The sequence below is a fragment of the Battus philenor genome, unplaced genomic scaffold (assembly GCF_028537555.1).
Source record: "Battus philenor isolate CCGP_79_NKW_IND1 unplaced genomic scaffold, ilBatPhil1.0.hap1 SCAF_20, whole genome shotgun sequence".
Classification (NCBI taxonomy): Eukaryota; Metazoa; Arthropoda; class Insecta; order Lepidoptera; family Papilionidae; genus Battus; species Battus philenor.
Genome location: NW_027181683.1, coordinates 13,146,509 through 13,163,984, shown reverse-complemented (window position 1 = coordinate 13,163,984; position 17,476 = coordinate 13,146,509). Strand labels below are relative to the sequence as shown.

The window sequence follows — 17,476 nt, the reverse complement described above, 5'->3', positions numbered from 1 at the left end:
TTGGTCCTTTTCTTGCTTAGGATGGACTTCCGCAAGGTAACGCCTGATTCCATTAAAAATTATCTATTTACTTATATCAAGTTTTATTTACTATTAAAAGTCCATCAATTGTACTAATGGAGGCACCAACCTTACAGATAGAACAAGAAATAGAGTGTGTGTCAATGAGTCGTTTTTCATATCAACAAACATTTAAATTTTACCCCCCCTCTCCTTCCCCCTAATAATTACTTTTAAACAATAGTATATAAAATAACTGTATATTCCAGAACAATCAGTTTTCAAAAATTACGCAATTAATTATAACCGTTTTTAGGATTAAAAAGTCCACTACTGAACATGATGTTCCACATAGATTTCAAATAAGATATAGTACATATATAGTACATATACATTATACATTTCCATTCTGGAAGCTCTATGACCCTACTATTCCCATCTGTTAAAAGACAGATATATTTGTAACATCCTTCTGGAATAAAATTCGAAACACATATATGATTAATATTAAAAATATATTTATGTTTTTAATTACAAACTTTTTGTTTATTTAATTAAAAAAAGCAAAACATTATGACATTAGTGTCACCGTCAAATGACTTGTCGACAACATGGGAATTAGTAAAAAAAGGTAAGTCGATTTATTATAATTTAAATTTATTACTAAAATCATTTATATCACTTATATTACTTCAACAAATTATACAGCGTGATTTTATAGCTTATATACTGTTAATGTAATGTATGGTAATCTTATTTAAAAATCTATAAATGTAAAAAAAAACATATGTAAAATTTATATTACTACATAATTAAATTAATTATTTTTTACTATTTGCCCCTGCAGATTTACAGCCACAAATTATTGGCCTTTCGCATTCCAATAAAAAAATAACGTCACATATTTCAGAGTGATCACTTTATACAGGGTAATTAAGAAAAGAATTAAAAGCTTCAATTTTTGCTGACAAATGAGCTGCACATTCATTAAAGCTTTCAAATGTGTAACCAATCATCCTGTATATCTTAATTGACAGACAGAATGAATAACAGAGAAGAAAAATAAAATACTGACTGCTGCTTCTCAATGCGTCAATGAAAATGTATTGTTTGTATGTTATATATATGTATGTATATATAAAACTTCATCGAATTAGTATATCTCTTTGTGGTCAGTGTATACACTCTTTACAATAGTATCCTACTGTTAAATTTAAATGAAATATAAAAGATAAGAAATGATGTGAAACTTCATATGCATTAAAAATATATATTTCTTTAGCGTGTTTCATGTGTCAGGCATTATCAAAACAAACGGTGAAATCATTTTTAAGTCAATTTGAGAATTAATGCATCTTAATTTAAATAACGAATGTTTAAATTTTGAACTACAACTCTGATCAGATAATTAAAAAGGTTATTGAATTATGATGACGTTTTGAAAAAAATGTTTGACAAAATTGATGATTATATCTCTTCCAGCCACAGTATACAGTCTGACAAGGAAACGCAGTCTCCTATGTTGAAGATATTCAAAGACATCATGCACAGGGAGAAAAAGTGAGTTATTTTTTCTTAGAGTCACATTGCGTTCTTAATAAGCGTGAAATTGTATGCCATAGTCTGTATAAAATGTTTCGCCAATATTGTATTTTTAAACGGTATTATTTAGTTTGCCCAGTACGGAATTTGTTTATTTCTTTGGGTCAAAATTAGAAATTGAAATTTAAGCACCTTCCCGTTGTCAGATTAGTCTGAAATTTGGTACACACATTTAATTTAGATGACAATACAATATAATAAAACCAATAACATTATAAATCTAATATGGCCGTCGATACAAAATGGCGGATTACATATTTTTCCTTAACCCCCTCAATATGGGTATCAAATGAAAGGGCTACACTAGTAAAACACGATGATTATGTCAAAATTTAAAATTCAAAATGGATGCCGTTCCAATATGGCGGACTAGGTACATATTTTTCCACAACCACCACAATATGGGTAACAAATAAAACCGTTTAAAAAACCGTTTAACTTAAAAGTTTTTTCACCGATTTTTAAAGGTTATGTAGTGAAAAACCTTGGAGTAAAATGGCCAATTATAATTATTACATGTATAAATGACCTAACAAAGTACATATATAATAAAAAAAAACATAAAATTGTTGTAACACTTTAACAGACTACGTATGTGTCAATGTTTAAACTTACATAAATAGGTAAGGTTTACTTGATTAGCTTAATTAACGTTAGGTTTATTGAACTGTTCTGCCATCGTTCTAATGATGTTATCATAAAATCGTGGGACAAAGGCCACGCGTGGATTTGGTAATGAATTTGTTGTAATTGACATTCCACTAGCTGATTTAGACTTCACGCAACTTCATCGAATCTCAACTCTCGGAAACCAGGCATCCCTGATCTAAAGGGAGAAAAAAGGGACTATGCCCGTGTAGGTATATAGAGAATAAAGTGTCGTCCTATGGGAAATGAAGCCTCGCGTGAATTTGGTCCGAGGACATATATAATTACGATATATTTTCCAACCAAGATATGATAGAAGATGAAATTCGTTCATTCAACATTGGAACTTTTAACGGAACTCTTATTGATCGTCAACTTTTGACTCTACTCTGCTTCGCAAGGTGTTATAGTTGTGAAGAAGAAGCAGAAAGCAACTCTACAACAACATATCTTTTAATAAATTTTAATAAAGATTTATACATGTATACTTTATCAGATATAGCCTTAATGCAATCAAAACATTCAGGCGACATCACTCCCAAGGATTCTTGTCATTTAAATATTTGTTTAAGAACATTGTATACGTTATGTAATTCACACGGTGGTCGTATATATTTGGTATTCTCCTATATGTCATTGTTATTAATCCGTAAATTCATCATTTCAACCGTATGATGTCCACAGCTGGACAAAGTTTTCTTAAGATTTCCCGTGTTCCGACAATCTTAACAAAGTCTGGTCTACTTTATGGATTGATGCCTTACGTTTGCTAGTACCATATTTTCCGTAGGTCATTATGTAGCTTATCCATTGTAACTTCTAATATATTCAGGCGTTACTTTGCGGAAGTCCGTCCTAAGTAAGAAAAGGACTAATATATAGCTACTTCCGCTATGTAGCAGTAGTTGTGCCCGCAGTTGTTACACGGTTTAACATTACTCCCGTGGATTCCCCGTGGTGGGGTGAAACATGTGTTGAGTGATTTACGGTGGCAGTTGTGTAATTCGCATTGTTAGCCGCATGTGCAGTTATCAGCTGGCTGTCATGCGGTGCACTTTATTGCACGACTACTGCTACATAGCGGAAGTCGCTATATATTAGTCTTTTTCTTACATTGCTACTTCTGCTTGTCAATTCCCTTTGGGTCTGTCATTTCTTTATGTTCGTCTTCGAATCTCCTCATTCATGATTCGAATACGTAGAGAAATCTCAAGAAAAGTCCTCTCATAGCTCCTTGAGCCACTGATAAAATTACCAATGAGATTCAAAGTTGATTTGCTTCTATAATATTTGAATAACAGTTTCGTGTTTTGCAGTGATTCAGAGAAAGCAAATTTAATAAAGAAAGACAAACATGAAGGTAAGAAGAGGAAAACTTACTCCGGACCTCCTCCTCAGTCAGAGGCGGTAAGTTTTTCACAATATCAAAATTCTTGTTTGCCAAGGTAAAGAGACGAGTTCAAGGACGCTCACCATCCACGAGGATCAGGGGCTAAATAGCGGGGAGGTCATCGTTGCCTTAACAACAGACAACCTCGGGCTGTACAACAGTGTCCATGAGGTGGTAGCAATATCAGGTCACACCAACTCGCGCGTGTATTGCACGGACGAGACTCAAGATGCAATCGCAAGGTTCATCGATGTGAATACGGCAACCGCACAGATACTGGCGCACAATCTGAGAGTGACAATATGGAGTAAGCATGAGAAAGTGGATGCATGAATCGTAATTTTAAAAACTGGAAATTTACTAGGTCGTTGCTGATAACAAACAAGAGTCTAAAGATTTAAAAGAATATATATTTAGTTGGCTTAAACTTAGTGTTAGTTTACGATTTAAGTTTATGAGTCCTTAGTAAATACAGTTACAAGCAAAAGCGCAAGCAAAAGTTTTTTTTTTGGAAATATTAAATATGTAACATAGATTCGACTTGATAAAGGCTCAAAAGCTCAAAAGATCGCACTGATGATCCGTCTTGCATTGCCAGATTATGGCGACTTTCCCCGACTTTGACTATGCAATCGGTCGACCTGGTCTCTACCAACGCCGCGTGTACCGGCTCCTAGTCGAGGATAGCGTATAGCATAGATGCACAGACCGCGGCCCGTCGGTCGAATACTGGTGGCCCGTCGACATCAAAAATAATACTCTCGTACATTCGAAACATATTGAATTCTATTCCAGAATGAAACCAAAAAAAATTATTACCTATACTTCTGGCGGGCCGGCCCGCCATTAGTTTATGATTTGCCCGAGTGGCCCCTAGTCTTAATAAGTCTGTGCAACCATGGCGTATAGGGTCAGAACCTATGCTGTAGAAGTTTTCGTGTATTAACACGTTCACTGTGGGCCCAATTTTGAAGAACTTTCAGACGGTGCGGCTGAGGTCGAATCAGCCTCAAGCTGAACTTCCTAGTAGTGCGGTTGAGGCCTTTTCTGCCTCATGTTCATCAACATTTTTGCAGCCGCCGCACTAGAGAGAAAACACGAGTTTTACGCGCTGCACCAGTGCAAAGTTTACCATGAGGCTGACTCGACCTCAAGCCGCAGTGAACGTGTTAAAATATTTAATAACTGAACTATACACAATTAACATATCATAAGTGTTGTGGGAATCCTTCGGTTGTTCAAGATATCTTCCAGGATTCCTACCTACCGGTGGTCGTCCTCTGGACTCTGTGAGGTTAAGGATTACCTGCAGGTCCTCGTGCTGTGCTAGGATACTCCATCCCCGGGGTAGAGTGAACTCTACCTGTCATGTTATTTTTAGATCACGATGATCAATCGTCCATCTCGGTAAATCAGAAGTGTTATGGTAACCTAGAAAAGTAAGCACTTAGATGACCTCCTATTTTAAGGTATTTTTTTTTTAATTTTCGCCCCCTCTAGAGGTCTTGCGACTCAAGCAGCACGGAACGGTTCAAACGCAACCAGGGAAACAAAATGCCCGTCGAACTGGAACATCAGCTTTACAAACATCAGAATTCGGATAGAACACAAAGTGTTGTAAGTCTACCTTTATTTGGATATCTGTTTAATTTATTATATATAACTAGCTGATCCCGCAAACGTTGTTTTGCAAAAAAATTAAAGTTTTTAATTAACAAATGTAAGATAAGGGTTGATCGTAGAGGGGTGAAAATTTAGGTTTGTATGTATTTTTGTATGCTGTATCATAATAAAATAAAAACCAAAAAAATTGTCTAAAAAATTAAAAATAAAATTTAGGTGTGGACCACCCTTATCACTTAGGGGTAAGGAAAATAGATAGTAGCCGATTCTCAGACCTACTGAATACGCATATTAAATTTGGTAAAAATCAGTCAAGCCGTTTCAGAGGAGTTCAAGTTCGAACACCGTGACACGAGAATTTCATATATTAGATATACCATAGGTTCTATTTACAAGTTAACATGTTCATTGAGTTAGGAGATCTAAAAGGTCTCTTGGCTTTTGTTTTATACGATGAAAGATTTTTTAGCGAAGTTATTAACCCACTGTGAAAGCGACTGTATCATTTTTGAAGCGGATGAGAACATGGAATAGTTTTAATACGAATATGACATAATATTATAAAAGAATGAACTTTAATAATATACACATATATGCAAAAGAATTGAAGTGTCTGTTTGTAATATTGGAATATTATAAACTTTTTAGTACATACTTATGAATATATATGTATATATATACATGCAGACTGCTTTCGTTCCTGTACAAAACCTGTGAGGGAGATTCATATCTAGCAATAAATGTTTTAAGCCTGGTATGATTATGATGAATATATATATATACTCCTACTGTACATGTACCAAAATTATTTTTTCTTTAATTTTTGTCTGTCTGTTTGTTCCGGCTAATCTCTGAAATAGCTGGAGCGATTTTGGGGGAAGTTACACTGGCAGGTATCTGATATAATAAGGAACTTGGGCTACTTTTATTTTGAGCTAATCGAAAACAAATTAAATAATTTTTTAAATCCATGCGAACGAAGTCACACGGGCACAGTTAGTATATGTTGAAAATTGTCGTTTCATGTATGATTTACAACTGCTAATGTATAAAGATAGGTTAATATGTGTTAATTATATATATATATATATATTTATATATATATATATATATATATATATATATATATATATATATATATATATATGTTGTCGTTCTCAGTATATATTAATCATCACAATCATCAATTCAGACATAAGATGTTCATTGTTTTACATAGACTACCCCATGGATTTCCACTAACCCGGTTCAGCCTTAATCCAGCGGTTTCCAACCACCATGACTGTCCACACCAGTGATTCCTAAAGTGGTTTATATCGACCCCTAGGGGTCTATGACCACCTGCAAGGGGTCTACGTCAGCGAAAAAAAATTTGGAGGTCCATGAAATGAAAATGGGGGTCCACGATAGTGGATCTCAACACAAACACTGATAGTACCTATTTACTTACATACTATCTTATAATAAACATTTACATTATTCATAAAAGTACCTATGAAGTAAAAAAATATTATATATGTTTATAAAATTGTGTAAGTTGTAGGATGTTGGTATTCGATTTATGGTCGCAATATATTTTCATAACATAACATGTGTTTTTACTTTAAGTTTTTAACACTAAACTTAGAAATTTACAGGAAATTAATATCAAATAAGTGGGGGAGTCTACCCTACACGGAAAAACATGGCAAGGGGTCTACGACACAAAAAAGTTTGGGGAACTCTGGTCTACACCGACTGTTCGCTAAGAGTGTGGATATCTGTTGCCTCCATTTTATAACCTTACAACCTTCGTAGCCACTACAACTTGCTAATCAGCTGGCTGTCTCTGTTATTTTTGTAGGTCTAAATATCTTCTCATTGCTAATTCATTCATCATATCATAAATATAGCACATCTGTATTATTATTCCATAGAATTCCATAGAAATAAAGGCTTGTTGATCCCATTACTCTTTGAACTTTAAAATATACACTTTGTTTCAGCCTTCCAACACCGAAAAGAGGGAGAGCTGGTGGTTTTGGGTAAGAATCGTTTATTTACAAAAGTAACGAAACAAATTTAAACATCGCCATTAAATCTGTTAAGAGTTTTAACACCTGTAATGGTTCACTAAAATAACATATTTAGAGCTTGATTTAGATCAGAGTTCCCCAAACTTTTTTGTGTCGTAGACCCCTTGCCATATTTTTCCGTGTTGGGTAGACCCCCTACTTACCTGATAATGATTTCCTGTAAATTTCTAAATGTAGTGAAGTTTAGTGTTAAAAACTTAAAGTAAAAACACATATTAATTTATACATTTATTAATTGAATTTAACTTTAACATCAAATAAACAAATTTTTTACTTCATAGGTACTTTTACAAATAATGTAAATGTTTTGATATTATAAGAAAGTATGATGTAAGTAAAAAGGTACTATCAGTGTATGTGTTGAGATACACTATCGTGGACCCCCATTTTCAATTCATGGACCCTCAATTTTGTTTTCGCTGACATAGACCCCTTGCAGGTTGTCATAGACCCCTAGGGGTCGATATAGAACACTTTGGGAATCACTGATTTAGATCTAAAGATAAACTTTTCTGACCCTGTACCATATGACAATTGCTTGATAAATTTCTGTAATACTTTACAATTGTTTCTTCAGTGAATGCTTCTTAGGTAGATATTCAATTATATCTATGTATTTTTTTAAAATGATTACATATATATCTCATAAGAAGGCTTTATTTAGGCCACCCAGGGTCGTCAACTCATCGTCATTGTTTCAGCACACAGATTTCCACTGGCAGGCACAGGTCTTTCCATAAAATATCTATAAGGGAACATATTATAATGGAAAAGTTTGGCAGATAATTTAGCGATCGCAGTGTGGTATTATGGTACGCAGAGGATGATGCTGACAATCTCCAGAATTTTTTTTATTCATAAATAATAATTAGGAAGTATCAACGTAACTTAGAGAGCAATAAAGAAGGCTGTTTAGGTTTTTGCTGTGAAATCAAATCAAAAATGATGAAATCCAAAGTAAAAACATGATTACCGATATAGCTCAAAGAGATGCTCGACTAAAATTTCAGTAGGAGAAATACATCGCCTTCACAACCGATGGCTTTTAGAGCCGAAAGGTCAAAGGTTGATGTGTTTGAAGTTATGCTGCTAACCGATTCAGGCTTTTACAGCTTTATCGAAATTGAATCCGCAGAAACAGGAGGTCCGCGGACTAAAATTTACGCTGGGTGATCGTACCCCAGTTACAACGAAGACTCACGCATGAAAAGAGTCTGTATCCGTGTAGGTGTACAGTGTAGTGTAATTTATGCGAAGCGTGGACTACTCGGCGGTGATCATTGGGGGTGGCGTTTGCCTTGGGCGTCCAACAGCTGAAAAAAAAGATCACATATTTGAATATAACTCTCTGTGTTTGGCACTAAGCGGTGTGACGTAACTCCTGAAGATGCCCCGTGGTGGGGTGAAACACGTGTTGAGTAGTTTGGCGGTAGAAGTTGTGTCATTCGCATTGTTTGCCGCATACGCATTTATCAGCGGGCTGGCGGGCGGTGCATTTTATTGCACGACTACCAATGCATGTGCGGAAGTGGCTAAATATTGGTCCTTTTCTTACTTAGGATAGACTTTCGCGAGGTAACGCCTGATTTCATTAAATATTTGAATATCAACCTTGGAAATTTGATTGTCTTATTTAGATTAAAATTTTCTAATTCGCAAATATAACCAGTGTAATAAATGATTATTTGTCATTAGGATAGGTCTTTCGCCTCAAGTTCATTGCTGCAGTTTTCTCCTTGTTCTGATTTACTGTGTGGTTTATCTAATGTGCGCATTTCTTTTTCGATAGAAAGAACCTATTGGAAAGAAGAAAGGAAACGATGATACGTGCTCTTGTGTATCTTGCGCGTAAGTTTAAAATATTCTTTTAGTTATTGTCATTCTTATTTTTTATTTAAAAAAAACATACCAGTAGCAAATGAAACTGCTTCTTTTAACACGTTCACTGCGGGCCCAATTTTGAAGAACTTTCAGCTGGTGCGGCTGAGGTCGAATCAGCCTCAAGCTGAACTTCCTAGTAGTGCGGTTGAGGCCTTTTCTGCCTCATGTTCATCAATATTTTTTTACAATATTGAGTCAATGCTTCGCAGACATAAAGAAAGCTATATTTGTCTTTGTCATACCTCATACGGTTGAGTGTAAACAGCCGCCGCACTAGAGAGAAAACACGAGTTTTACGCGCCGCACCAGTGCAAAGTCTACCATGAGGCTGAATCGACCTCAAGCCGCAGTGAACGTGTTAAAGAGAGTACACCATTCAAAAAATTTCTGATTTACAATAGCTAACATAAAATTCAATTCTAAAGACTAGACGCCTTTTGCTTTGAAATCATTAAATATTCCAACTATGAAACAATTTAGACCTGTGTTAATATGAACAGATGGTTTATAAAACGCTTTTTGGATAAGATATCTTTGCAATCTAACTGTTAGATAGATCCAATTAGATCTTCCTTTTTTTCTTCTTCTATTTCAATCCTATCTCTATCCTCTATTTGTTCTTCATCATCTGTTATAAGAGCAATAAATTTTAGGTTAAAGAAGGTGATCGGATCTGATTATGCGTGCGTTGGTTGCATCGCACTGGTGTTCACCATATCGGTGATGGTGGCGTTCCTCGTGGTGTTCAAGAATGCCGGCCCTGGTTGTATTTCCTCTCAGATGGAAGCGCGTACAAACTCTGCAGCGAAGAAGACGGAACTGCTCAAGTCTAGGAGACAGTTTAGGAGCGATAGATCCAGTTTTGATGGATACAGTGGCCGGTGAGTTTGTGACAACCTTACCTTTGGCGTTCAATGAATCATCTAAATACTTCTTTAAGTCGTGTTTTTTTTATTTTATTTATGGCTCCGTTGTTGGGGTCTCTCGTTGAACCCCTAACATGGATGGACAGGGTCTTTATTCACATTATAATTTTTCAAATATTTTAAATCAATGTCCATGCTCATATTTTGAACTGATGTCTTTCATTCTTTTCTCTAATTTCCTTCTTTACGTTGCTTCTCTGTTTGCCTTCTCTCCGGAGTTTAACAATTCTCACGTTTATTATTTGTTTAATAATTTATTTATTCTTAATACTTATTTATTTTGGCACTATCAATATTGCACTTTATTTACATTTCTAATATCATAGCTATTTTATCGCCCTTGTTTATTATTTTTTTATTCCCTTTCTTTTTTCCAATTACCTTTTTAAAGAACTACAAAAACATGATATTTCTCTCTATGCGCCAGTGAGGCGATGTTCTCCCTTACTCTCTCTGCAAACCAACACTGGTATTTTTTTCTTACCGCGACAAATACGGAATGTAATGTTGGAATCTATTTTAGGATGCCTATCTATGTTTTTAAGATCGGGGTATTGTTTGTAAAGAATTGGTGTATATAAGCGAATATACGGTTTATGTGATCTCCATGAATCTTTTACACTGTTACCAGGCTACCAGCGGGGACTTACGGTAGAGAATCTTGTTTTATAAATCTAAGCCTCACTTGCAAGTGTATAGTCATTTAACATACTATGGGAAAGTTATGGTCGGTATTTATCTACGAGATAGAATTAAAAATGAGGAGATCCGTAGACGAAAACTAGTATATGAGATAGCCCAGCGAATGGGTTGTTTGAAGTGGCAATGGTTGTGTTACATAACGCGTAGAATAAGTGGCCATTGGAGCCTTGATGCGTAGCCTAGTCTTCTTGAATAAAGAATCTGCTAGCACAGAGTAGCACGTTCACTGTAAGGGATTCGAATAACAGATAAAGGAGGCCTATATCTATCAGTGTATATGACTAAAATAATAATAATGATGATTTTATTCAATTAAAAAGTTCTGGAGTGAAGACCAGGGAACGGTATCCAAAGTGAAGTCCCATAAGTTGGAAGGACATTCTTGTTAAAGTAAACTGAAGAACCTGGCGATTTCCAACCGATGTCATTTGGAATTTACACAGGCATATGTGCATTGGACGTTGTACTTGTAAAATAGTACTGGATATACATTTGCATGTTTATCAATGAATAATCATAGATTTAAGACCGTATACTTGAGAATGATAAACCTATATTTTATGCCAATTGTTGATGCATTTTTTAAGTTTGTGATAAATTTTCAGAAAACCCTGGAACGATTTCTCTACTAACCCTTGGAGGAATTTAGTTGGATTGTCAGCATCAGGGGGTGAGTTAAATTATACATAACACATATGGTAACGGTAGTCATAACCGATTTGCTGGAGGCACAACGTTGTAGATATTTTCTTTTTTTATCATTTATAGCAGAGTTTCCGAAACTTTTTTGTGTCGTAGACCCCTTGCCATGTTTTTCCGTGTGGGGTAGACCCCCTACTTACTTGATATTGATTTCCTGTAAATTTCTAACTGTAGTGAAGTTTAGTATTAAAAACTTAAAGTAAAAACACTTGTTAATTTATGCATTTATTACGTTTTTACAAGTTCAAAATGTATTGCGACGACAAAGCAAATGCCAACATCCTACAACTTACACAATTTTATAAACATATATAATATTTTTTTTTACTTCATAAGTACTTTTATAAATAATGTAAATGTTTTGATATTATAAGATAGTATGATGTAAGTAAATAGGTACTATCAGTGTATGTGTTGAGATCCACTATCGTGGACTCCCATTTTCATTTCATGGACCCCCAAATTTTTTTTTCGCTGACGTAGACCCCTTGCAGGTTGTCATAGACCCCTAGGGGTCTATATCACTTTAGAGGAAAAGCATTTGACCTCTGTCTCGTCTGATGTTAAGCGATGACTAGGTCCACGATGCTACATGCTTGCCTAGAAGCCTATTCATTCTTGTCTTGAAGGTTCCTAAGTTATTTGGCAGGAGACAATGACGTCGGTTGTACCACTCCTTGGCTGTTCGCACTATAAAAGTATTAGCAAAAAGCTTAGTGCTGGTGGAAGTAACTTGAACTATGTTTTCTCTGATATTGAATGATAATGTTTCATTAAGTTTATCAGGCACTGTCTAAGTGCCATAATGTATAGATTATTCGCATTCAAAGTATGGTACACCCTATTTAAAAATCAATGGTCCTGTTATTGATATCTTTGTTCGAGACCTCTTGTAGTGGTCGCATATGGACTTAAACAACGGCGACGACGAAATTATGGCAAACATTGAAATTTTTACAATTTTAAACGAAACTAATGTAAACATATAAACGTAACATATTGTTTGGTTAGTGGCGTGCCTGTTAAAATAAATAAATACATATATATTTGTATTCAAAAAATATTTTATTAAATATATAATAAAATCAGGCGTTACCTTGCGGAAGTCCATCCCAAGTAAGAAAAGGACCAATATTTAGCCACTTCCGCACATGCAGTGGTAGTCGTGCAACAAAGTGCACCGCCCGCCAGCCCGCTGATAAGCTGACACAAAGTCAATGCCCCGTGGAGGGGTGAAACACGTGTTGAGTGATTTAACGGTGGTAATTGTGTAATTCGCACTGTTTGCCGCATGTGCATTTATTAGCGGGCTGGTGGGCGGTGCACTTTGTTGCACGACTACCCCAGCATGTGCGGAAGTATATATATTGGTCATTTTCTTATTTTATTAAATAATTAAGTTTATTAATACAGTGTTTAAAAGTTTGAAGTTAAAATTAAGTGTAATACTTGGTTTGTTGACTCATTCACGAGGTTGATATTGTAATGTACATATGAAAAATTATTAAATTGCATTTAAAAGAGCAACTGTGGCAGGTTCTTCTCAACAGATCGGCGTTCCGAGCCGATGGTAGTTTACTGCTTATTAAACGGTTTTATTTAGTTCGACCCGTACGGAATTTATTTGTTTATTTATTTGGGTCAAAATTAGAAATTAAAATTTAATCAACTTCCCGTTGTCAGATTGATCTGAAATTTGGTACACACATTTAATTTAGATGACAATACAATATAATAAAATCAATAACATTATAAATCTAAGATGGCCGCCGATACAAAATGGCGGATTACATATTTTTCCTTAACCCCCTCAATATGGGTATCATATGAAAGGGCTACACTAATAACACAAGATGATTATGTCAAAATTTAAAATTCAAGATGGACGCCGTTCCAATATGGCGGACTAGGTACATATTTTTCCACAACCACTACAATATGGGTATCAAAAAACCAGTTAACTTAAAAGTTTTTTAAATGTATTTATAGTAATAAAATAAACGATGATTGAAAAGTATAAAAAAGTTTACTTGAATAAATATATTATGAAGTTGGAATTTTTTATAAAAAATTTGTCGACAGATTCGCAGACACTGTAAAGAGTTATTGTAGATAGCTATCTAGCTTATTTTAGACAAAGGACGTCCGGCATAGGACTTCATAGATTTCAGAAATTTCAGTTATAAGCGGCCTGCATTCAACGTCTTCCAAGGAACTTATTGACGCTTAAAATTGTTAGACATGTTTCTATTGAAGTGTTAATTTTTTTTATTTAATTTTTCAGATTTCCCCGACTCCAGTTTACGGGATCCGGTATGATTTTCAATAATTTCTATTTTTATTTAATGAAACATCATTTTATATGTCATGTAATATATGAAATAGAATACATATTATTTCGTCCCTGACTCGTACGGACATTCAATTGACTTTCGGTACAGCGACTTTAATTACTTGTAACAGTCACATATTAAAGTGAATAATTATAACTATCCTAAAAATATTTTATCATCATTTTCATCATCATATCGCATAGAGGTCCACTGAAGGGCGTAGGCTTCCTCCAAATATATCAAAGGAGCAGATATACCACAATCGCCAAGATGACATCATGAAATACCGACAAGAGATAGATTCTCATTTGAAAGGAGGTATAATTGCATTGAGCTATTCTAAAGTGATGTAATAATAACTTTAATTTAAAAGAAGGTTTGTGGGGTCCCAAAGCCCTTTGATTGAGTGAAGAGTCAACAAACTCAAGGTGGCTTTTTTTCTGAAAACTTAAAAATATCCTTATTAAAGTAGTAATAGCAATTCATTTGTCAAAGGCTTCCTATAAAGATGTTTATGGGGGATATAACATAATCGCCACGCTTGGCAGGTGAATTGGCGATCGTAGTGTGGTATTATTGTATGCAAAGAACGCTGCTGCACATCCTCTGGAAATTTGAGCAGAAATCCTATATAATTAATGCACAAATTGTGGATTATATGTGATCGTATCTAGGAAATCAAACCGTAATCTATTATCACAGGTGTTAGTCTACCATAGCTCTGAAAATTCATAATGCTAAATTGTAATATATAGACGATGTTTATTATGAATGGCTGCACTGTCGATGTTTATTCATGCTGTAAGTTTTAGAAAATACGAAGTTTTAAGATAACTAGATAAGTTTTCTTCCGTATCTGAAATGAAACAATAGTTTTGTGAAGTAAACAGATTATCTGATACAAACGCAATGATATATTTGTAAACTACTTTGGCTAATTATACTCTCGTAGGAATAAAACCATAACGAATGCCGACGGTTATTTTTAAACGGTTTTATTTAGTTCGACCCGTACGAAATTTGTTTATTTATTTGGGTCAAAATTAGAAATTCAAATTTAAGCACCTTCCCGTTGTCAGATTGATCTGAAATTTGGTACACACATTTAATTTAGATGACAATACAATATAAGAAAATCAATAACATTATAAATCTAAGATGGCCGCCGATACAAAATGGCGGATTACATATTTTTCCTTAACCCCCTCAATATGGGTATCAAATGAAAGAGCTACACTAGTAAAACACGATGATTATGTCAAAATTTAAAATTCAAGATGAACGCCGTTCCAATATGGCGAACTAGGTACATATTTTTCCACAACCACCACAATATGTGTATCAAAAAACCGTTTAACTTAAAAGTTTTTTAAATGTATTTATTATTATTATTATATATGGCCTAGTTTGTGGGGACTTTCGTATCTTATGCTATGAGAATGACTTTTTATCTCAAAATATTTTTATCACAATTAATTTTCTTGGCATTCTCTATCTCTTGTTTATCACATTATCTATCACTTGGCTTGTACTTACATAACATTGTCGCAATTTTCATTTACATACATTTTTACATTTCAATTACATACATTTTTACAATTTTATTTTCTAATTTTAATTTACAATTTCCATCTATTATTTAATATTTTAATTAATACAAGTTTTTATTGACAATTAAAATTTCATTACATTTATTTTTGAATTTCGACGGTTGCAAGCACGTTAAAAAAAATAAAACATTATATCCCACGAGGTCTAATTGATAAACATAAAGATTAAATTAATTTATTAAACATGAGAACTTTTAACAGAACCCTCATTTAAGCTTTTTTTATATATATATATATATATATATATATATATTTAGTCTATTTCATTTTTGACTCTACTGCGCAAGGTGTTATAATTGTGGAGAAGAAGCAGGAAGAAACTCCACAACAACACATCTTTTAATAAAGTTTAGCACATATTTATACATATACACTTTATCAGATATAGCCTAAATGAAATTAAAACAATCAGGTGATATCACTGTCAAGGATTCTTGTCATTTAAATATTCGTTTATTGAATAATAGGCCTTTTTCGTCAATTTGCTTTTAATATGCGTTTTGAATTTTGTGAATGGTAGTCCTTTAACATTTTGCGGAATATTATTAAAAAAATATCTGATTCCTTTTTCAAATGAATTGGAGACTTTCAGACAAAAAAAATGGTTTACTGAAATAAATAATGCAATGATAAAACAATAAAAAGACGTTTTTAAAATTCGTATTACTATATATTAAAATAGATTATTGTTTACACTCTTTCCCTGCAGACTTATTGCCAGAAGTTATTGGCTTGAAATTTCAATATAAAAAATAAATTAATGTAACATATTTCAGAGTGATCAATTTATACAGGGTGATTGTAAACAGGTGTAATAGCTTGAAAGCTTTTTAATGATAAAAGAGGCTATATATTAACCCCTTTAACCCTTAATAATCTACAGTTTCAATTTTGTTACCAATCTTATAAACCGAATGTTCACATTACTATTAGTATTTTTATAGGTTGGCTGTACGAATTTTACTGTTGTATAATATTCTTTCCAACGAAATTAAAAAAAAAATCTATTTTTTCCTTCATCTAGACCTCAAAGCAAACACAGTAATATTTAAAAAAATCACTTTCGTAAAAGGCTAGTAAGGGTTAAACGTTGCTTCTATAACTAGTCATCCTGTATAAATTGAAATTCAGTTAGATTAAATGAAAATATATTGGGACAACGATGTTGTGTGTCATTACTTAAGATATAGCCGACTGGAGGGCCGAAGGGAGCAAGACGTAGCTCACCGCGCCACGGACCAGGATATAAACCCTTTCCGCGTTTGGGGAGACATTTTTATCAATCAACCCTTCAAACAGCACTTACCACAATTTATCGAACGAAACTCGAAGAAACTTTCCAAAGCAGTAGAAAGAGAGGTGTCAGGTTGGTGAGGATAAACGATCGAAAGAGGTCTGCCTAAACTTATTACGCGGGTCGTCAGCCCCGAGAACCGTAATTTGCTCTACTTCCTATAACGCGATATATCAAGTACTAATAGGGTGGATCGGTAGAACGCTGGAAAGAAACATGTAATAATTAAAAATTATTGCCTCAAACAAAATACGTGCTAGGCCAGGGATGTGCAACATCAGGCAGGCAGGTGTTTATATGGACAAATATTTCTAAAATCGTACTTATTTGACTTTTCCTCATCAATGTATTGTTATAAAACTAATTAATAATAACTACCTAACAAAACTGAGCGATCAACAATTAGAAAGCTGCAGATGTATTATACATACGCTTATGTAAAGAAAGGTGCCATTCTTCTAGAAAAGAAATTTATTAATTAAATTTCAGTGTGATCGCTTTATACAGGTTGATGGCAAGAGATGGAAAAAATGTTAAAGATTTTTGCTAACAAATGTGCTATATATTCAAGTCTTTAGAGCTTTTACATTTTATTTAATTTAATCTACCTGTAGATTTATGTAAAATCGCATAACCTATGTAAATATAGATAATTATAGATTTTTCCGTTACATTATTTGTGATTTCAGC

The 17,476-nt window shown here is 34.0% G+C and overlaps 1 protein-coding gene across 1 annotated transcript in view; it reads left to right on the top strand.

Moving 5' to 3' along the window:
- The first annotated feature begins 4,241 nt into the window (after positions 1-4,241).
- LOC137923052 (uncharacterized) overlaps positions 4,242-17,476 on the top strand; it is a 73,034-nt gene continuing 59,799 nt past the window's right edge. Inside the window, exons 1-6 of the mRNA XM_068766174.1 lie at positions 4,242-4,328; positions 5,141-5,257; positions 9,128-9,186; positions 9,873-10,100; positions 11,453-11,517; positions 13,834-13,862. Coding sequence (XP_068622275.1) covers positions 4,242-4,328; positions 5,141-5,257; positions 9,128-9,186; positions 9,873-10,100; positions 11,453-11,517; positions 13,834-13,862 — 585 coding nt within the window. The remainder of the gene's footprint in view (positions 4,329-5,140; positions 5,258-9,127; positions 9,187-9,872; positions 10,101-11,452; positions 11,518-13,833; positions 13,863-17,476) is intronic.